Here is a 22922-nt window from a genome sequence, read left to right as displayed (position 1 = left end):
GTCGCTTTAAAAGTTGAATATTCTTCTATTGGCCTCGGGCGTCTAGAAAAATCAGATGGACAGTACTTATCGAGTACTGCCATTCGCGCGGAGATGATAAAATCATTTTTATTTATCATCTTTAAAATATAAGTGTATTCAATTAGTTGAAATTGAACTGTAAAGAAAATTGTACGGCAATGCAAATTTTAGATTATGTCTCTTGCAATCGATGCAGACAATTTTTATTTCGCATAAAGATCCGCAGTCTAGGAAAAATAACAATGTGAGAAATAAATAAAATTTGTATTTTTTTTTTCGCCAATTTCTCTTATATACCGGCCCGGTAGTAATGTACGGGATATTAGCTCCGAATGTGTATACTCATTTTTTGTTGCTCCATATCGCGATTAGGATATTAGTTTCACCCTCGCTTATAGAAAAACATGTGAATTTTGCAAAAGCGGCATTGGAATTGTTTGTTTCACCTGTAAAACGATATTCGGCATGCGGTACATCAGTGCGACAGTGCTGCCACAAAGGCACATTCGGCCGATTCGTGCCGACCTGATGCCGACCTCATGCCCATGTCCAAACCCTGGTCCTACGGTCGTCCAAAATTAAGCCAATCGGGACTTGAGCACCTCCGAGCGTAGATTGGACAATGATTTGCCGATCTGTGCCCTAGGCACGGCTTGCCCAAGGCACGCCTGGTTAGCTGGGTATATATATATACGCATCTGTCAGTTTCGACTCATTGTCATTGTCAGTGTAAAATCTCTCTCATAGCATCATGTAGAATCAGTATGTCAAATATTTATCAATGAAATTGCATTCTATTATGCCAATATTTATGACAGTTTGTTTCATGTGGAACAGGATGAATACTATTCTCTGATGCTTTTCAACATAATGAATTCAATGCAAGAAATTTACGATTCGAAACGCTGAACAGCTCTCTTTGCTCAGAAGACTGTTCGAGTAAAAAGCACAATTATTGAGTTCGTTACTAAATATTTATGAATGAGCAGAATCTCGGTGACAGTTGTCATTCAAATCGCGAGAAATTCGTACGATGAAACAACTATGTTGAAAGCAAGTACACTTTACATGAGGGTGTTGTCTTATCACACAGTGGACATAATTAAAAGCATTGACGACATACATTTATAGCATCATCAAAAAGTGATGAGAAAATATGCTTATATACAAGTTTATATTTATTACGTCCGAGCAAGTGATCTACGATTGGTGTGCTCTTATTAAACCAATATTTCGTGTATTAATAAGGTTAGAAAAGGTGTACCAGTCATGAAGAGTCCTGTGTCTCAACACTTAAATGGGAATAGTCATTCAGTTTCGTCACAAAATGTGTCTCCATGTATTGTGTCCCGTTTTGGGAATGCATCTAATAATTACCAGGTACTGAAAGTATCTGGAAAAGATTCTAACTGTTATATAGCCAATAATATTGTTCCAAAAATTGGAAAACAACAGTTGGTGTCATTAAATGGGGATTCTATATCCTGCAATAGTGTTAACATTAACGAAGCATTGGCATGCGATGTGGCTTCAGTGCCGGTTGTAAAAACTAAGGCTCTGTGCGTCCATATCCGTGAGAACAAATGGTACGATGCTGGAAATGTGGTTTCGGTGGGAGTTGCTGGAACCAGCTTAAATCATGCTTTGGAGAGTATGTCCTTAGCTTACAACCCAACTACAAAACAATTATATTCTTTAGAAGAAGTAAACGTATCCAATGATACACAGCTGGATTGTAAATCTCGATATTCAAATTCTCCTTGTGACCAAAAAGAAGAATCCTTAAATGGGGTTTTAAAAGCAGACGAAGATAAATATATCAGATTCGAGAGTGGTAGCGCGAACAGTAGTCCTAGAAACAGTTTACCACGTTCTTGTAGTAGTACTGTGTCTTCCCTTAGCGAAGTTTCTCCCTCTGGTAGTTTTTTGAGTTCTGACGAACAAGCTCCAGAAAAAGCTGAAAAGTCCAAGCGTTGGGGACTGAATACGATTTTTTCGAAAAACGTTTTCTTATGGAAAAATAAAGATTCTCAGCAATCTACACCTACAGGTAGTCCATCGAGGAACGTGGATAAAGTAGGAGGAAGTTTAGCTCTAATTCAACAGCCGAGACCAGCGAATCTACCAGCAAAGAATGCGATTGAAGAAGAACGGCATCGTAAACAATATAATGCTATTCTAGAAGCAGCAAGGAAACGAGAATTGAAAGAGGAGAAAGAGCGTAAACAGCAACGAGAACTACAGTTGAAAGAAGAAGAAAGATTAGCAGAAGATTCGCACACTTGGAATGTACAAGTTCTCGCTAAATTTGAAAGTGTCAAGAACACAAAAAAAGTACGTGATCTGTGGTGGCGTGGTCTCCCACCCAGTGTTCGTGGTAGAGTGTGGAAGTTGGCGATTTCGAATGATTTAAATATAACAGCGCATCTTTACGATATATGTTTCGACAGAGCAATGACAAGTCCTGTAAGCGACTCGCTAGCTGCAATCAAATTAGATGTATCACGTACCTTTCCTACCTTATGTGTCTTTCAAGAAGGTGGACCATTATCTAATAGTCTTCAAGGTATTTTGGCAGCTTACGCTGTTTATAGACCTGATGTAGGTTACGTACAAGGTATGAGTTTCGTGGGTGCTATATTATCATTAAACATGGAACCTCCAGATGCCTTTATTTGCTTTGCTAATTTATTGAATCATCCTTGTCACAGGGCTGCTTTTACATTAGACCAAAAACGAATGGAGATTTACTACAAAGTATATTCCAGTGCACTCGCACATAAGCTGCCAAAAGTCTTTTCTCATTTTACAGAAGCCGGTCTCAGTCCAGACTTATATTTGTTAGATTGGTTGTATACTATATATGCCAAAGCAATGCCTCTGGATGTTGCATGTAGAATCTGGGATGTTTTTCTCAGAGACGGAGATGAGTTCCTTTTTAGAACAGCACTCGGTGTATTAAATTTATATCAGGAAGAGTTATTGAAAATGGATTTTGTACATGGAGCACAATTTCTTACTAGGTTGCCAGAAAACTTACAGGCAGAAGCTTTATTCAATAGTATTAGTCAAATGTCTACTACTGTAGGAACAACAACGTTCCAGCAAATGTTAGTTCAATTTTCTTCATTGTGATTCTGTTGGTTATGATAAAGAGTGTATAAAAGTAGCCAGATCTAAAAGAATGAATCTCAAATACTATTTTTATTATTATGAACGACAAAAAATATTTTTGTGCTGAACATTCAATTATTATTTAATAAGTTCAGACAAAGTAATTTTCTCATAGATCTGATTTAATTTTAGAACACAATAAGCAATGTTCTTCGAATTACTGTAATATGAATGTTGAAAGTCTTTTCCAATGAAAATTTATTAAAGAGTAGCATCAAGTTTTATTTTTTAGTTAATTGAATTTATATAGCGTTTATGATTTTGTTAGATTTTATTGTGAAATTAACATGCTGAGAGATGTGATATCTGTTTAATATATCTAAGATATATAAAGGCAAGAGCTTCCCACAAATCTATAAAATATACGTTTCAATAAGTTAATTGTGTAATAAACGAGGAATGCAAAGATATTCTGCTACTGAACGAGAAAAGTTAAAAGTAATGCATTGAAATAATGTATCTGACATATAAATTTGAGATATACATACTATATATAAAAATATACTCTATTTTCAACTAAAAATATTAGGATATATAATTTCTAAACTATTCTTATGAAATTTGGAGTAAGACAAAATTATTATTATTGATATTTTTATTTATTATTTAGTATACAACGATTTTTTATTTTGAACTCTAACTTTATTTTTTTTTTATTTTGTGTTATCGAATCTAAAAAAGAAATTACATTTTCTTCACAAAAGATTTTCTCTGTTCCTGAAATGAAATATTTTCACATATTTACTGCATAGACATAAAAACCACTGACATGTGTATAAAAAGTATGATATAATGAATATTGCACATTAACTTAAAGTACTTTAAATTGTCTTTGGCACATGCATTGGAACATTGCGGAAATATAAAATATTTTGAAGAATACTCAAAGTATATGCTCAGATCTGTTACATTTGTCATCTTCAGGACAAATGTAGCATACATATACATTATCTCAAATAAGCGGAAATATACTGATTGCAGTACTTACGATGTGTATTTAAAAATGGCAGACACCGATAAACATAACGCAGTTAGTAAAATTTATGTGCCACAACGTGTGTATCACGAAATTTCACATAATATTTCATATAAAAGAAATCCAATGAATAATATACATTATTCAATGTATAGCATTATCACGTACACTTCCTAAGCTTTAATGGTACTGGACATAAAACAAGTCTTTATAACTTGATAAAATGGAAGAGATCAGTCTTTACTGTACTTCGACTAATGGTAAAGTAAACTACAAATAGCTAAGGCACAAAATTAATTTTGAATAATACAAATTATATAATAGACTAAAGAATCTCTTTAAATTATATGCAAATGATCTAAGATTATATCAAGACTTTGTCTGCCTACGTGTGACATCCTAAGCACTAATTAAGAAATTAACTAATATCTAACGATAAACGTTTCATCTATTAAATGAAGTTTATTCTCGATTTGTTGAGCCACTGATTCAAATTATTCTTTATTTGTTGATATAGATAAAAATGAATATGGATCGTATGTTTTACTGCATTCATAAGAAATAGAGAAAAATTTGCAAATTTTTTTTATTCATTACATATGAATAATATCTTGCATTCTATTTACTAAGCATAATTTACGAATACTCTGTTGTACATGTGCAAAAGCCTACAATCCTGTCTTTTAAGTGGCCTTTATAATGAGCATAGAGTGTATTCCACACCTAAGACTTTACAATCTTTCCGATCATTGTGCTTTATCATAGACAAACTTCGAAAACATATTTTCCTACAATCTAGCTATCGAAAGTTTATTGTATGTGCTTGTTGCTTAGTGTTTTACGTTACAAGTATCATACATCGATTGTTGTTTCTAACATGTTTCATTTCGAAATTATTATTATCAAGACATAATAGAATATTAAGCACAGTATGTATAATGCTAGTACACTAAATGAATTTTTGAATTTCAGTGTATAGGTATTTCAATACATACAAGCACATCGCAATAACTTTGCTTAAAGCACGGCTTGATGCTTCAGATCTTACAAACTATATAAAATAATCATCTAAAGACTATACAGATATATTCAGCTAAACCTCTTGCAAGATATGAATATACCAATACGTATAAAATATGTAAGATTTCATTCTTGTTATTTTTGCTCATTTTCGGAGAGAAGGTGATAACGAACAGTTATGGTGTCCTGGGGCACGTTCACTATGTCGTTCATCATTTTAAAAGAAAAGAATAGTGGAAAACTGAACATAAACTCGGAGCCTCGTGAGAATCTGGGGTATCCTAATTTTTAATTGACAATACTCTCATTCCATCCACTATTCGGACTAATTAACGAACGTTGATAAGTGTCTACGTTAATCGATCCAATTGTAAATACGAACACACACACACACACACACCGACAAGTAATAGGATACAAATGAACAATATGTTTAAACGTTTACGATCATGTTACGTTACGTTATATTATTTTACGTTAATTCATATATTTTATGTGCAAATCAACGAAGTTACACGCGGATGGTTACGAATCACAATAATTCAAAAGTATTAATAATATCAATTCTACTCTCGACTAGCGGAAAGTATAATTACTATTTGTACAAAAATTCATCGACAATGTGCCAACCGAGTAATGGTTGTTTTAGAAGAAGACGAACAAATTGTTCAATGTTTCTTCGTGTACATTTCGTAGTACGGTGTGTACTGTGTACCCTCGGTTACAGCGATAGTTTCGTGTAAGTGTGAAAATCGTATTTTCCGTAGAATCTCGTGAGTTTCTCGCCTTACTAATTTAGTAATCTTTCGATAAATCTCATTGTAATTATAAGGATAATTGATTACACAAATACGAAATGTATGTACGCGTTCTTGTGTGTAAATGTGTTGTGCTGTGGGTTTGCGTGGGAAATACTGAGATACATGTAGGCGTATCCACGATTGTTGTATAAATGGAGAAAACCTTTACCATATCTTCAACGTCTCGCGTATTATTATATTTTCGATACGTCTTTACCGGATCGAAAGTGAATAAGAAAGTGAGGAATCACATTTATATGATTCCCAATTAACATTGCATCGATTCGAACCATTCTCTCTCTCCTCTCTCTCTCTATTTTTCACTTACGAATCGTCAAGTCTCTTAAACGTGTTCGGCTTAAACACGGATCAGTATTAATTACAATTTACAGGAGGAAAAAATGTTTCACGAACAATCGGATTCGTTTTACTATACGTAGTCTTAATTTAATATTACGTAAACTTGAGTCAACGTATCGAGCTGCCGGATACATTCAGAGTAGACCTAATGATTTCAAGTAAATGGTAGAGCAGACGTGGGCGTAGATTGCCCAGTGGGGCACTGGCCTGGCAGAGAGAGCAGGAGAGTCTTTTGTCGCAAGATTGAGAGCCTCTCTTTCTTCTATGACGTCGCACTGTATGATATTTGGGACCTAAAAGCTTTAAAAAAATACCTTCCGACTGAAATCATGTATTTACCTAGTAAGAAAAATGCTCGATTTTGGACGGGTATCTACGCGCGCATATGCCGGTAGAAAGATCGGGAATCTGCCCGGCCCGGCCCCGGCAGAAGCTGCTCGGGCAGGCTTCGCTGACTGGGTATATACCTTTTATTTTTTCATTTCATTCAATTAGGACACATATTTGCAGCTTTGTTAGTACTGAATGATCAATAAAATTAATTTTTTAGCTGCATTTATAGATTAATTCCAGAGAAATGTATAGGAATTTTGGAGCAAGTAAATTCAGCAAACATCGTGTAGCCGTTTTAAAGATTAATAAATATAAAAGAACGATATATATTATGCCCTAAACGTTCAATGAATTACTTGTAGAACGTTTGTTGATTAATTATTGAAATACTTCATGGTTTTTGGGACTCAAATATTTCTCAGTGTGTCGCTGCTCCCGGGGGCAAATTAGGGAGCTTCGAGGGCAAAAAGCATTTGTTGCTCCTGCCTGCGATAGAGTATCATTGTCGTTATACCTACACGTATCTTACACCGTTATGGTTTTGTTCTTTAGCAGCGATTGAGATTAAAACGCTTTACGTGTAATGAGTAACGAACCGACATCCTTTTTCTCAGCGGAAATTTGAGAGCATACGTGTATGGACGAGCAGTTGTGCATAATCAATGTATGTGACACTTCTGTGTTCCTTGTCGTTAGTGCCTCTCGATAGGGGGAACTCATTGTATATTTTTTACGCGTTTTATCGTGTGTATATTTACCTTAAGTGCAATATTGTAATATATATTTTGTAAAGAATCGAACCCAGTATTTATTTTCGGTAAAACGTGCACATCGACGAAGATGTAAAACTATATTTACTGGTGGTCGGTGGCAAATAAAACGGAACTGTCATGAAGATTTTTACACTGGACGACTGCTAGCACCGTAGGTGCAACGAGAGAATTCTCGCCCGATGAATGGAAAAATTTCAAGTCGTCGACTATCTCACTTGAAGTTTTCGTATTCATATCTCTTCGAAATATATCCTAGCATCGTAAACGGATCTTACTATTAACTCGAGAAATATTTTGTATATACATGAGACGCGCTTGCTTCGTCATTTAAGGGTGGTATGCAAAACTCAAATATTTACCGCAAAACGATGTAACGACAATTTTTATATCATGTAATGGACGGCAATGAAATTATGTAAACGTGCGTGTATGTTGTACTTTAAATGATGCCAGCGACATGTCTCAATGGATCATTTTTGTTCGCATACGAATAAAATTATACTTCGGAACATTATCGCCGATCTTCTTTATGTAGCCTACATTCTACGGGAACGATGAAGTCTAATTGTAAGAGTGCGGGAAGTATGTTGGAACTCCCTGTCTTAGAGCATGTCAAAGTTTTATGCATGATTATTTGGAGTATACAGTATAGAGTATGAGTATATACAGGGTGTGGCCGGACGGGTGGTACAACCGAGCAGGGGGTGATACTACATGTAAAAATAAGTCGAAAAAAAGGAATAACATTATTTTGTTTGAAAATGCAGCGAATACACGTGCTATTGCATAGGAATTGTCTGACGCGTCTGACCATGATGAACCAATTCTACTTTTTGCATATACTAAATAGGGATTGCAATCCCGCGTCATTAGTCCAGTCAGCGAAAAATCGTAGAGGAAAATGGAAGGAACACAATTTTCAACTTTGGGACTTTGTTTGGACTAGTTAGGAGGTAAACATACTAAAAGTCCCCACTCCTAGGAGGTGAGCGGGTGCAGGGGGCACGTAGAAGATCCCTTTTTCGGTTTTCCGCTTATATTTCGGAAACTATGTGCCCCCTGCACCCCGCTCACCTCCTAGGAGTGGGGACTTTTAGTATGTTTACCTCCTAACTAGTCCAAACAAAGTCCCAAAATTAAAAATTGTGTTCCTTCCATTTTCCTCTACGATTTTTCGTTGACTGGACTAATGACGCGGGATCCCACATCGCGGGATTGCAATCCCTAATACTAAAGCACGCGAACCTGGCGGAACTTTAAACTCGATTTTCTCGAAAACTAAGCGACAAACGAAAAAATGTTATTCCTTTTTTTCGTCTTATTTTTACATGTAGTTATCACCCCCCGCTCGGTTGTACCACCCGTCCGGTCACACCCTGTATAACAAGTTTTTAATGCAATGTAAATGGTATCACCAGGTAAATGCTTTTTAAATGTTATTTTTTTCTCAAGGTCTTTTTTCCAGTTTTCAAGGTTATTGATTAATTTTTTCTTGCATATTCTAGTTGACATTAAAACACATTTAGACATATTAATAATAATCCTTATATAGAATTTATGGATTTATTTAGTAATTTAAAAATTATCTGTACATTCTTTTAATTATCATACATCATTCTTTTCTTTTCCTTTTGTTTTCATAGTGTTCTATTTTAGTCTCCAAACTATCACAAGTATCTCTCTTCATAAGTGGTTGATAAACCCTCGATTGCACACCTAGAAGTAAAGGATCACTCTGAAAAGCCAAATCATTACAGTCCATCAATCCCTCCAATTCTGATAGCATATTTTCTATCATAACAGATTTTATTGTATTCATAGTCCAGTCTTTTTGCAATGTTTTCACTGTATTCATTAATTCCTCTTTATCATTGTACCACTCATTAGCTTCATATTCACAATACCAAAGGTTCAAGGGTAGCTCGTGAGCCAAGTTGTACTGGGGTTTTCGAGGACAATTTACAATATCCAAAAGTTCCAAAATAATCTCTGGTTGCTCTTTCCCTTGACCGACGAGTAAAAGTATTCCCATTAAACAACGAATTTGATGCCACAAAAATGCATGACTTTTTATATTCAATTCACAAATATCATATGCTGGAATGTTTCTAAAATTTGGTCTGTGCAAAACTACTTTTGCATGAAGCACTGTCCTCTTGTAATTAGTGACACCATTCGCAACATCCATTTTGCAGATGTTCCGGAAGTCGTGCTCGCCTATAGTGTATTTCACTGCCTGATCCATGGCTTCTATATTTAGTTTACCTCTTGGAAAGAAATACTTGTAAGCTCGAAATTTGCAATCGAATCTCGCTGAGAAAGACGTTGGAACAGGACACCATGCGATGCATCTGATGTTTGAAGGCAGCAGTCGATTCAATAGTTTGCAATACGGTAGTTCTTCATTTAGTTTGTGTTGGTTGTCAAGTTTCAACCTGCTGCGTATGTCGATTGATATTACTTGAGTGAACGAACTTACACCTTTGTCTGTTCGTCCACATCTGTGGTAATTTGACGATTCTCGTGCTTCTATGCAACAGCTCTTTGTCAGCGCAGCGAATATATGGTCTTCTATGGTATTATTGATGCTATCTTGTACGACAAAGCCATTGTAATCCCACCCGAGATAGTAGAATTTCAATAGAATATGTCGTTTGGTGCATTTATCAAAATCGAATGGTTTTTGTGATTTACGAACAGTATTGAGTCTTGATTTTCCATTCAACCTGTTAACAGTGGCTTTCAATTGTTTATTTTCTTCTTCTAGTGCTATTAGCTTTTGTATCAATTCAGATTTGTCGAGTAATTCTAAGTCTTGTATTAAATTTATTGTTTGTTTTTTCTCTTTGGACATATTTGACACACAGTAAACAGAAACTCATGTAATTGTTATTGCTTATTATTCGTTTATTATTTCTTGTAATGTAGATATTGTTGATTATTTGTCTTCGTGGAAATATGTATTGAAAATAGAATTAATTCATTACATATATTGATGTTATTAATTGTGTATAGTAATAAACAATAGAATTAAAAGGGTACCATAACCGTCAAATAATATTGACAGATGAGTATCACGTATAAATATTGTTGCGTAAAGAGAAATTTATAAATATCTTTTATAAATAATTTATAGATTAATGATTTTTGACTTGAAAGAACTTGCAACTTTTAGCAACGTCTAAAGATATATCTCTTCTTTGAGGTTAGATTTGATTACTATTGTTTTGTGTATCTGTAGCGCCACATTACGGCGAATTATGTAGACAAGTGACATCATCTATGGTAAAAGAGTTCTGAAGAGGGTTTTACTACCCTGCGTTAGATGGTGCCAGTTTGCCAATTCATACGTGCATGATCAACTAAAAAAATCGTTTCTAATATAAAGAACAGTTTAAAAGTATTACTGATTTTTGTAATACTAAGAACAAACTAACAGAACATTTAAGGGAGTTAATGACACGCTTGCCCTATGATGTGTTCTGCCGCAACATCTTCTTTCCTCTGTAAAGAAAATAAAAAATTTATAGGGTAATGGTTCTCCAGTAGTTTGTTATTAATAGACTGCGGATTTTTATGCATCAATGCAGAACATTTTTATTTTGCATAAAGATCCGCAGTCTAGTTATTAACATGCTATTTTTAAAATGTTTCATTATATGGGAACGCGCGTGAGGTTACATATTGGAAGTGAGAAATAGGCTGATTATTGTGCTCATTCAAATGTATAATATAATTTTTAGTAGATTTTAATTTTTAAGTAATTTGTTTTCAGGAAGGCTACTGGATATAGGGGCTGAAATAAGATACGTTTATCTACTTGTATGGTTGAAAGGAAAGGAGAATTGGGGTAAAAGAAAATGTAAAGCAAGTATAAGCAGAAGCAGAAAAATATAAGGGTACGTTAAACAGATTGACTAAACCAGCAAGCCGTTCGGCGATTAATTAAGACGGCTCAGATACTTTTATCTTCGCAGAAAACTGCTCAATCATACAAATTGAAACGGCCGCAAGCCATCATCGGCGCGCGATAAAACACACAGTTACACGCGCATTGAAATCTTTTAACCTCCCGATTCTTCCTGACATCTTTATCACCGCGAGGCTCGGATCATTCCGCGTACAAGCTGGTGCCGTAAATGGATGTAGCCGGTAGTGTTTACGTACATCGACACAGGCAGCAATTTATCTTTCGACGGTGCTACGATTTATCAATTACTCAGCCCGTGACGAATATGCATAAAGTATCGTGTCCGCGATGATTACACAAACATGCGCTCCCTTGTTTCGCTCTGATCACTTGCTGTTTCCCAGAGAGGGCTCGACCCCGCGAAACAATGTTAACTTTTGGTTACCGGAGCTTTAGGGAACTCGACCCTTAGTTAAGGAGTCGAGTCGATAAATTAGGGGAGTTAATCCCATTCGGGCTCGAGTATGATTTAACGCGAAGGTGGATACACCGGTCCCGTGGTTGGCCTGCGCAAGTTTTGCGGATTTTATGGTTGCCCGGAAGAGGACCTGTGGATTTTGCGTCGATGCTGGATGTTTTCGGAATTAATGCGCTCGAGTTTCGAACTGGGTCAGCGATGGGGGTGAGTACGTCGTCGTGACGTCGATTACGCCGAGTCGGATCTATTTAACGGGTTCGAAATTAATTAAACGTTCTTCGCCGGCTAATTAACGTTATTCATGCCGGCCGGGCCGGTGATCCAATTACAAGTTACATTCATCGCGAGGATTTTCAAATGCGAACGTGATATACATTATATGTATTTTCGGAGTGCCGAAGCCGGAGAGCCGATGTTTATTTCATCGGGCTTTTATTGGCCCATGAATACGCGTTCTTACGCCCGATGCGCTACCCGGCTCCGTCTCATTTTCCGTTCCTCTCTGCCGAGGTAAACATAAATTGTTTTCCTACGCAGAGCCATAAAACGATGGAGGACGCTACAAGAAACGTGCCTACGCTTCACGGCAATATGTAAGATAGTGTACAAAACTAAAGGGATAGTTCCTTTGGTACCGGATACGTTTTTTGTTATAGTTAGCTTATTTAAGGTCGCATCAACATCTCGGGTTATTAGCGACCGCATTACGTTAGGTACATTACGGTACATTACATTGCGTGCGATTATAAATAAATTGATATTCTACTTCTCAGGTTTATATGGCTGACAAAGCGGATGACATCGTTCATTTTATTCTCACTATTTAGTGTTTCTTTAAGACTTCCTGGGATGTTAACCCCTTGATATATTTCAACCCTTTGCACTCAGACACGTTTTTATAAATAGAAAAATATAATACTTAACTTTGTCGAAGTAGTCAGTGGTTCAAGAATGGCACCATATTCCGGGAACGGGAACGGGGAAAGGCGAATCGGCACGGAGTTGAGCCGCGTAGCCATAAGGCAATCAGTCTAATAGAATCTCCCCGGTTGCCTATCGAATGATTCATAGGATGTCGCATGGGAAGCGAATTTATTAATAAGAGGCAGAACCAGCCATGCCAGCGGACCGGCTCCGAACTGATTCGTCATTATTACATGGGCTCTGACCCAGCGATCTTACCATCCAACGCTAATTGGTCGCCATGAACGCGTTTCAGCTGCTGATTTATCGCGCCAATATACTATGTATTGCCGCGTTGCTCTCTTTCGTCGCGATCCTTCTCTTTCCCTCTCTTTCTCTTTTTATCTTTCGTCCTTTCTCTCTCGCTCTCTCCTGCCGTTCAGCTCCGTCGCGACTGGAAATGAAGATTTAACGAAAGTATGAGAGAAAGGACTAGTCGCGGCAAGTTCTCGCGAGAGAAATATTATAACGATTGTCTCGGCGCACGGATCGCGTGTGCACTGTAAACAACAAAAATATTATTCACTCGTCGTGTATTTTACAGAGCGAGACAACGATTAAAACGATCGCCCCAGCGTTTTCCCTCGGGGTCAAGAGAAATCGCTCTGCCCCTGTATATCCTCCGTAACGATCAGCCGCGAACCTTTCAATTCGAGGACGCTGGAAACTCGGAGACGCCATGGAATTCTTGTGAAACCATAATCTGTACTTCCCAAGTACCGGTTAGTCACCAAAATCTATTAGGTTTATCCAAAAGTTTGTTTCTGGAAAGGGAAATAAAGTTGATTTGATTCTCTATATCGTCATCATATTTGTCATAATTGGTCTAATTTCTCAAAAAGATCCTAGTCGAATGGTTCAATGTCAAAAATATTATTGTGCTTATGAAAGTATCCAGGCGGGGTCGTGCCGTGCTATGATACAGAGAGGCGGCCGCATCAAGCGGTACAGTAAGGTACAGTAATAATAATATAATTAAAAGTTTTTACGCAACGCTCTTCTATATTGGTCTATGTTGCTCCGATATTGATGTATACGATTTATGATTTATCGTATTTTTTAAAATCACAATCAAAGGTTAGTTCAAAGATAAAACATTTAAGGGGCGGCATTTCGAAGTCTTGAAGCCAACAGAGAGAGCAGTGCCAGAGGATAATATTTTCCGTATTCATTTACGGTTGTTCTAACAGAATATAAACCGGCGAAAAGAGCGTCGCGGAAGAATCTCCCGCGAATGATATTTTTCGCGCGGCCGTGAGTCAGCCGAGTAGGGTGCCGTGTATCTTGGGCGAAAACAAACCGTGGCCGAATCTCCATAATGCTTAAAACTGCACTCTCGCTTGAACACGGAGTCCTCGCCCGCAACATCGTATCCCCGAGACGCAATCTCGCCGTTCTCAACCAAATTACCCGGTATTTTTCGGCGCGCGAGTGTCCCCGTGTCCGAAACAGGGAGTGAAATCCGTGAAAACTTTTGCGGAGCGAGCATTAATGCCCGGGCCGCATATTTATCCGACTGTTACATCAAGCTTTACGTAACCGCACCAAGTGGCGGAACACGTTATTACGGTCAAAGCAAGTCCGCGGAGTGTTTGAGGAGTTGGCCCAAGAGAGGCAGAACAAGATGAGAAACGGGAGAGCTTCGGGCTGCGAGAGACGAAGCGAGAGAGAAAGAGAGAGAGAGAGAGAGAGAGAGAAACAGAGAGAAGCGAGAGGGACGGTTACAAGCGCACTGGATGTGCAACTTCTTGCGCAAGAGGTGCTCCGCAGTGATTCATCATTGTTACCGGGAATATTGGGATATATATCGGGGAGGTCCCTCGGGCTGAAAGCAAATGGAGTAGACAGGGGTCTATACCCTCCATCTACTTAAATGCCCCTACATTCCGCCGATGGATGGTACTTACGTTAGCCCCGTTTCAGTTCCCTTGCCCCCTCCCCTCCCCACGGCTACTGCAGTTTTCTGATTAAACTACATCGATTTCCATGAACAAAGTGCACTTTACGCAAGACTTCACGCGATTGACTTTACGCGAGACTTTGCCGCGTATATTAATCCTTTTTTCCGGGGGTGGGGGTCGCAGTTACCGGAGCCGGCGAGGATATACGGACGCATCAGGAAATCGTACACGGCTCACGTAAGGAGACATTTCCTTAACTTCGTCTGAAAGAGCGACCGTACTTTTTCCCACACGCCAACCGCGTTCTCTGCTACCGGTGTCTACCGGGTGGCCGGTTTCGCCCCGGAGCTTTTGAAGAAGCAAGCTCGCGCAAAAAGCGGGATCCCCGATGTCTGAGTGGATCGACCGATGATATCAAAGCGGCGCTATTCAACGGGCAAAGTTTCGGGGTCCCGATTGAAATTTAAGCGACGCGCCCATCAAGAGGAAAGTTTCCCCGGTGCGTTGACGAAGCTAATTAGAGGACCGGGTACAGCGTATCTCAATGGGTCCGATTGTTTTCGGCGTATACTGTAGTTACCAGTTAATGGGATTTCCATGCGAGAACTTTTCTCCGAGTCATCTGCAAAAGAACTGACAGAATGCCAAGAGTACTTTATTAAAGTTTACATGTACCACATTTTTACGCAGCTTTGAACAAGTAGTAAATATTAACTGTGTGCAAACTACGCTCTTTAGAACAATCAGCACTAAATCCCGGCAGCTGCTCCGACGATTTGGATGAAAATTTCCGGTCAGATACACAAAACCATTTCCTATGATGTATTGGGAGCGGATTTTCGAGAGAAACATTCTTAAAAAATAAACAAAAAATACTTGGCAGGCAAAAGCCGATGAAATCGTATTTTTCAACACTAACATTACATTAGTTTTTTATTTAAAACTTCTGCTTCCGACACATACTTTTGATATGTGTTGGGGACGGATGACTCATTCGTCCAGAACGATGCACTGCATACGTTTTTACTTATTATTTAGACCGCGAATTTTTATGTAAAATAAAAATTGTCTACCTACATACTATGCAAGTATGGTACCAGAATGCACATACACTTAATTTATACCTCATGCCTCATGTTTATGAACTCTTGTTGGTCCGATAAAATTACTCGGAAACAACATAGCTTCGTTAGGTTTGAGTATAAATCGATCTTTACTAGCAAAGATTGAGTCAGAGCGAAGACTATTGTCGATTTAAAGTTCGATCAACTGAAAGATGGATTGATTTTGGTCTTGAGTTTTTCCTCGCACCTTCTAGACTGCCTAATACCAGCTCGCGACAGTCGACCAGAGAGAGTAGGGCAATAATGAACTAATATTTAAAAATGACTGATAGTCTTTTTGAATGTCAGTCATAGCAAAATAGTCATTAGTCAAAACTGTTTGATTGGTTAGTGATAACTAATTAATAATATTAATGTATTTTAATCGCATATATAGTGACTGATGGCTAAAGATTGATGGTTAAAGAGCTGTGACTAACTATTTGCCATTTAGTTAGCACTGACTAATCAAGAAGTTTTGACTAATGACTATTTTTGCTATGACTAACATTCAAAAAGACTATCAGTCATTTTTAAATATTAGTTGATTATTGCCCTACTCTGCAGTCGACGACACTCCGGTTAACGAAATCAATGGACACGAGCAATCTCCGTTCGCATTCTACCGCACATACCGTGGCCGCACGCGTCGAGGCAGTCGTTTTTTCGCAGATTCCCGGCAGGCTAACGAGCCGAATGAATATCGAGTAAATCGGACGCGCAGCTGTATGTCCCATTCCGCGGGGGCCAGCCTCCAATCTGTTAGGCGGTGGCTATCCACCTTACCGCGTGCCGAATTTCATCTACGAGCTCTGCATAAAAATAACCGTCTCGGGCGAGCGTGCGCCATATGCGAAACGCCATGTGGCGTAGGGTCAACAATGTCACCGAGAGAGTCTTCCCCGCGCCGAAAAAGGGTGCTATGGTTGCTGTGCGCGACGGTCGGAGCACCTGCCTGCCTCGAGGTGAGACTCTCTCTCTAGAGAGAGGGAGAAAGACCGAGGAGACTCTTCGGGAAAGGGATTATCCGCGACCTCTCTCGATCGGCGCGCGGTGGTTAGACCGAGTGTGTAACGCGACGATCAAAGGTCGCTTAAAACCCTCGTCAAAGGAAATTCTTCCCCGAGGCACCGAGGAATCGTTCGACGAGCGTGTGCACGAGCGCCAATGAACGATCTCCGGTTGCTGAGGAATGCGTCCTCGGCGAACCCGGGGTCCACGACGCGACGCGACGGTCGAAAACTTCGCCGCCATCGCGTGATCCCGTTGAACGATAAGGGGCCAAAGTTTTTTTCCCCGAGACTGCCGGCGAATTCATAATTTTATTACGAAAAATCCCCCACACCCTTGTGCCCCTTCCTCTTTCTGCCCGTTGGACTAGCTACCCTCGCGAGAACTTTCGTCGCGCACGCTATCGTTTCTCCGCGAGTCTAGCGACGATAACACCCGTCCCCGGAGCGTCCCGCAGAAAAATGAAATCCTGCCGAGATTATGCGAAAGCGAGAACGCGCAATCTGTTAGAGACGGCAGACGACAGATTCATTAGACGGACGGGGAAGTTTGTGAAACCGTTTTCGGAGACGGACCTGACGGATTCAACTGTTAAAACTCTTTGAATGCTATCGAGGCGTATACAGTAGGTACTCTTCCTCCGAGGTTTTTGCAATGAACGAGTTGACCAATCTCGTAAGATTTACCACTTATGATTCAGAACCAAGTTAACCCCTTGGCGTATTTTAACGAATCAGATTCGTGATGAAGATTTTAACAAAGTCTAACAAATATGAATGTTATGCCTTTCGTTGAAGATGAAATAAAATTCAGCCATACAAAAATATAAATTTTCTCTTCTACGACATTTTTGAGGATAAAGACGTTTTAATCACTGTAACTGTAAAGAAAATGTTACGCCTCCCTTGACGCGACATGGCAGTCACGGTGTTCAGCGTTAAACTGGATTCTCATTCGAGCAAGTTCGCAGACGTACACGGGAACAGAGTCCAGGTTAAAATGAAGCTCGCACTAGTCCTGAACGTGACTTTTATCCGTCGCGTCAGTTCGCGGGAGGTTAATGTGCCGGTAGTTTCGCGCTCGAGTGGCCGGCGGGGGTGGAGTGTGGAAAATTCGTCTCGCATCGAGTGCCCCGCTATTGGTTGAATTAATGAAACACGCGTCGGGACTATTACGAGTAATGATAGAAAGAAAGAGGGAGAGAGAACATCCCGAAATCCCGTGCGTCGAGGGCGTCGGTGGCAACGACGTTTTCGGTGTCCCAAGGCGAGAAAGAACATCGAGGAGGGATTGTTTGAACGAGGGCGAGCTCGCCTCGAGGTAAAGTACCCTTCGGTCCCTGCTCGAAAAGGGATTATCCAGGCCCGGAGTCTATCGGTGGTTCGCCACAGTGTAACACGACGATCAAAGTTCCACGGTGCGTCGTGTCCCGGACCTATAAAGGGATCCCGTGTGCCCGAGGCATCGCGGAATCACGAAAACACACATACAAGGAGAGAGAGAGAGAGGGATAGTAGAGGAGGATATAATGTGTGCGCAGCGATGCTGAGGCCCACCGTCGAGATGGGCTGTACCTTGTTATTGTTAGTTATCGCATTAATACTCGAGGACGACGACGAGGACGAGGAATAGGACGACGTCGACGTCGCGGATGGTGTCTGTGTGCGAACATCGCTCGGTTACGTCGCTGTTTCGCAGCCAGTGTGCGGAGCCATTAGCAACGGGCCGGGGGATATATAGGCGTCCTGTTCAAACACTTCCTTCGCAGGAATTCGATCCGTCTGCTCGCCGCGCGTCGCGTCGTGCCGGGATCTCTAACGTTGTCTCCGGCACCGATAAAGTACATCGGCTGTATACGGATTTTCTTCCTTCCGAGGACACTTCGCAGACGCGACAGACGATACTCTCGCGCTAGGGAACGGATCTATAACGTTTTCTGGTAACGCGGTCCCAAGCGGCGCCCATGGCGCCTCGAATACCACGACGTGGAATGATTGCGACACTGACAAAATGCCGAACCGAATACTTCTGCCTTTTATTACCTGATACGTGTCCCCTCTGTTTCACTCCCGCGCGATTCGGCACTCCACGGCTGGAAATGCATGTGATGGTTCTAAATTTTTCCAAGAACGGGATTAGTAGATCGTTGGTTTTAGCATTAGCCGCAGGAAGTTAGAGTTTTATTACGTGTCCCCTGTCCTTTTCGTTGTATTCTTGCGTGATTGCTAAATCTTCTGAAATTTTATGGAACGCGGTTGGATGTTTAGTTAATTGTCTTCAGTGAAAGCTGCGTTTGGCTGTTGGGTTCATCAACAGCCGGATAAAATGCTGTAAAATGCGCCCAAACCAAATTGATTTTTGGCCGGACCATTCCGGTATAACTACCACAACGGTAGTTATTGGGTGAGCATGATTTCATGAATTATGCTTTATTTCTTTTGTTCTGCTCAACAAAAAGTTACGAAAAAATTCATGAACATTTTTTGTGTTCATCGGATAGTAGCAATTCTGAAGGCAACTCGATAACGGCTAATAAAGTCTATTTCGTCTCCAGAAACATGGAGTTTAATCGTTTAAAGCATCAACGAAAATGTTTGAGAATTAGAGGCCAAAATGCCCCCTTAAGTAGTACATTTTGCGGGTGCCCGGCAACTTGGACACTATCTGTGTAAGGTACCCGCGGCCGATCGATTCGCAAGGCAGCGAACAGAACGTTCTTGCTCTTGCTCCGGATTCCGCCGAGGTCGAATTCCTAAGTTCCGGATAGAGCTTCCGCTAATTAACTTAGGAATCGAGATCAACAATAAATCGGTGCGGGTAACGAGGATATCGAGCTCGTCGTGAGTCCCGACGATAGGCAGGAAGCCGAGGAAGTGTCGATACGCGGGTATGTTAAAGCGCAGCCGGTGACAGAGCGCAGCGGTGAATCCGCTCCATAAATCCCGGGGACAAAGGCGTCCAGGGGCTGGGAAATGTCAGGATGTCGTCGACAGTGTTTCTTCCGCAGCTCTGCAGAAAAGGTATCGATGATGGCACCGTCCACGGGGTCAGAAGTTGCTTCTTTTTCCCTCGAAAGTCACAGCTGCCCTCACACCTCTCCGCGACCGGAAGCGTGCGCGCATACCGCAGCATGTTCACTGTCAAGGACAGCTGTTCCGCTGTCTACGACCCAACCGAGGCTGTAACACCGATTTCTCGTTCCTCCTTTTTTTTTACATTCCCGTCCATGCCCACGATGAACGAGATCGTGTGTTGCGTGTCATAGTCTTGATCGTCTTTCAGGAAGTCGTAATGTACACCCCGATGGCGGCGTGCGACTTCGATCCCACTAACAGAGCGGAACAGAACGATTCGAAATGATGAACGTTCGCCTCGAAGGATCAACTAGGACTGGACAGATTTCGGTGATCCGGGTGGGACCTCGCAACCGGAGGAAATTAGGCGAAAATGATCCTCGGGTCAGCTTTAAGCCAGCCACCCCTTGCGTATAGAAACGGTGGTGGACTTAGGCTTCGGACCTATCCCAGTCATTTTTCTTCTTTTGATTGGATTCGTGGATCATAGGCTGGGTCGTGCGGTAGATTTTCTCAGCATGATGAAAGTCTTCGAAATGTCGTCCCTTAAATGTTTTTTCTTAATGTCCAGATAATGGTGTTATGTAATTAATGTACGTAATGCACCAGAATATAATTAAAAAAGTTTAATTTAAATTTATTCTCCTCTTGCGTCATCGTGCGAAAAGATTTTTAATTATTGAATGGTTATATTGCGTTTTGATTTTGCTACTTACGCCGCCCCCTTAAGGTTCCACTTGATGCCGCCGCCTCTTTGTGTAATAGCACGGCGTGGCCCTGATCATAGGGCTAATCAATGTGTTAGATCATCTCATAAATTATGCAAGCACTCTTTCGTATTTTCAGAAGCTGAAGTATAAACACATGCAGCGTGTGATCCAATTATTTTGCATACGGATACATTGCTTCGAATGCAACGCGGTTGTCGAGAATCCTATAAATAGGTTGTCAGTCGGCAAAGTGTCAACATGCAAGCGAGATCTAATTTAATACCGAAATCGTACAAAGGACTGTATCGAAGGATGAGGTGAAGGTTGATTTCATTTAGCGAAACCGATACACGCTCGAACTTACAATCCCTCTTGAGATATTTCCCAACTATCCGACGCTGCCGTCGGCCTGGGAAATTAGCGAGTGATAATAATTAGCGTTTCTCTTTCGCACAAACGACGGCGGATCACAAAGCATCTTTGGCGGTGATGTTGGCTCCGCAGAGATGGTACTAGCTTTGTCGTCCTTTGCCCTAGTCCTTTTGATCCTCGTGACCGTGGACTGCCGACAGAGAAATCGAGGGAGAACGATATCGGGCAAGAGGGAATACGATAGCTAAACAGTGGGAGAGAGAGAGAGATGGAGAGAGGAAGAGACTACTTTATGGCACGTATTCGTCGCTAGTTCGAAAATCAACGTTGTTTGTAATTAACTTCGTAATTAACCAAACGTAGTTAAGACGGGACCGACCGGTCGACGATGGGTCGCTGCCAACAGAGATGTCCCAGTTATGGTGTTGGAGTTCTTTAAGTGAGTACGCTGGTTCAGAACTTTAAAAAAATTGATCCTTCTTTTCCGTAGAGAATGTGTCTGAGAAAGGATTCATTTGATTTCGTAAAAATCAACGAGGTCACAGATACTATAATAGTAAGAATACAATTTTTTTTTTACTTATATGTTCGCATGTGTAAAATACTATGCTATGCAGCTGGATTTTCTGAAGTGCAAAGGAGCCGTGAAGTTGTAACATTGAAAATGCCTGCGCGTCGTGTGAGACAAATGTTAACTCGAGACTCAACTCGCGCTTTTCTCGAAATTACGCTTCCAGAACTTGCACTCGGCAGATTTTGATATCTTAACGTGTTGAACTTTTGTAACCGTTCACAGTCGTTGTTTTCCGCGGGAGAGAAAGTTTTTTCTCGAACAAGCCACCATTTCCTCGTTTTTCAGAAGTATTGACAGATTATACACTGTATAGATAATCTATTCTCGTTCGAATTACCATAACAATTTTTTAGTTGTTATGTTCGAATCTAATTTAACACTGTACAAGGTAAAAGCTGAACATGGATTTTGACTGTATTTTAGCAACTGCCATTTTACAATTTTCTCTGATAAGAAATGAAGTTCAAACGGCGCGTAACAATTCCAGTGAAATTCCCGGTTTTTTACCGGTCACTCAATGGGCGAAAAAAAAACGCTGTCACATTCGACGATTTTGTTTAGGCTTTCGAGGGAGTGTGCCCACTTAATCGACCGTTCCCGTTCAGTTTCGTGGACAAAATAACGCTCGCTCGGGGTGGAATCGAGCACGTATCGGTGACAAATAGAAAGCGTACACAAATTTTTGTATTTCAAAGCCGGGTGACGTCCGGGGGAATTGGCAAGCGATGACAATTATCTGCGGCCGACAAACAATATTCCATAAAGCGTGTCGGTATCGAGTGGAAACCCGGACAACGCGTTCCAATTTCGTTCCTTCCCGATTTAGAATCCGTTGGCCGGCACTGTTTCCCAGGGTAAAAAGAGTTTCCCCGTTAAGTAGAAACCGGTGTAGCGTTAGTTACGCTCGTTGTGCGAAATTGGACGCTTAACGGGAGGCGATACGCGGAGAACAAGCAGATAATGCAACCGCCCGGCCTGGCCCGGCCCGTCCCGACCCGGTTGAGACGTGTTTCGTCCGCCGGCGAATTTTAAATACGGCCGAGATATCGGTGAAGATTGCTGCCGCGGGAAACAATATGAATTATTACTGGGGAAACGATCCTGACACGTCCGTGTCTGAGAACAACGTGAAATACGACGTGTGAATTTCTATGCCCTTGTATTATGTAGTTGTACAAACTGAGTTTCGCCTGTAACTACTCTTACATACGAGGTATCGGGCTGTAACTTGGCAGAAAGGCATCTTTCTTTTTTTGATTAATGTGTACGATTAAGGAAACAAATCTTTGAAAAATCGACGATTCATTCAATCGACTGATGAAGTTAATCGTCAATCGTTGATTAAACGAAGAAATCATCGAAAAGAAAC

General features: G+C 40.5%; 2 protein-coding genes across 2 annotated transcripts; one reads left to right on the top strand and one right to left on the bottom strand.

Moving 5' to 3' along the window:
- The first annotated feature begins 272 nt into the window (after nucleotides 1–272).
- On the top strand, nucleotides 273–7968 carry LOC143209230 (TBC1 domain family member 14). Its single transcript, XM_076424598.1, has one exon. The coding sequence runs from the start codon at nucleotides 1291–1293 to the stop codon at nucleotides 3154–3156; it is 1866 nt and encodes a 621-aa protein (XP_076280713.1). The 5' UTR covers nucleotides 273–1290; the 3' UTR covers nucleotides 3157–7968.
- A 929-nt stretch (nucleotides 7969–8897) lies between these two features.
- On the bottom strand, nucleotides 8898–10327 carry LOC143209236 (tRNA pseudouridine(38/39) synthase). The gene has a single exon (XM_076424605.1). The coding sequence runs from the start codon at nucleotides 10309–10311 to the stop codon at nucleotides 9070–9072; it is 1242 nt and encodes a 413-aa protein (XP_076280720.1). The 5' UTR covers nucleotides 10312–10327; the 3' UTR covers nucleotides 8898–9069.
- Nucleotides 10328–22922: the final 12595 nt, after the last annotated feature.

Source organism: Lasioglossum baleicum, chromosome 6 (genome assembly GCF_051020765.1).
Source record: "Lasioglossum baleicum chromosome 6, iyLasBale1, whole genome shotgun sequence".
Lineage (NCBI taxonomy): Eukaryota > Metazoa > Arthropoda > Insecta > Hymenoptera > Halictidae > Lasioglossum > Lasioglossum baleicum.
The sequence above is the reverse complement of the archived record's forward strand: the minus strand, read 5'-3'. Positions and strand labels throughout refer to the sequence as shown.

Coding starts and splice junctions, on each gene's coding strand:
- LOC143209236 (XM_076424605.1), bottom strand. CDS start 10,311: ATGTCCAAAGAGAAAAAACAAACAATAAATTTAATACAAGACTTAGAA.
- LOC143209230 (XM_076424598.1), top strand. CDS start 1,291: ATGAAGAGTCCTGTGTCTCAACACTTAAATGGGAATAGTCATTCAGTT.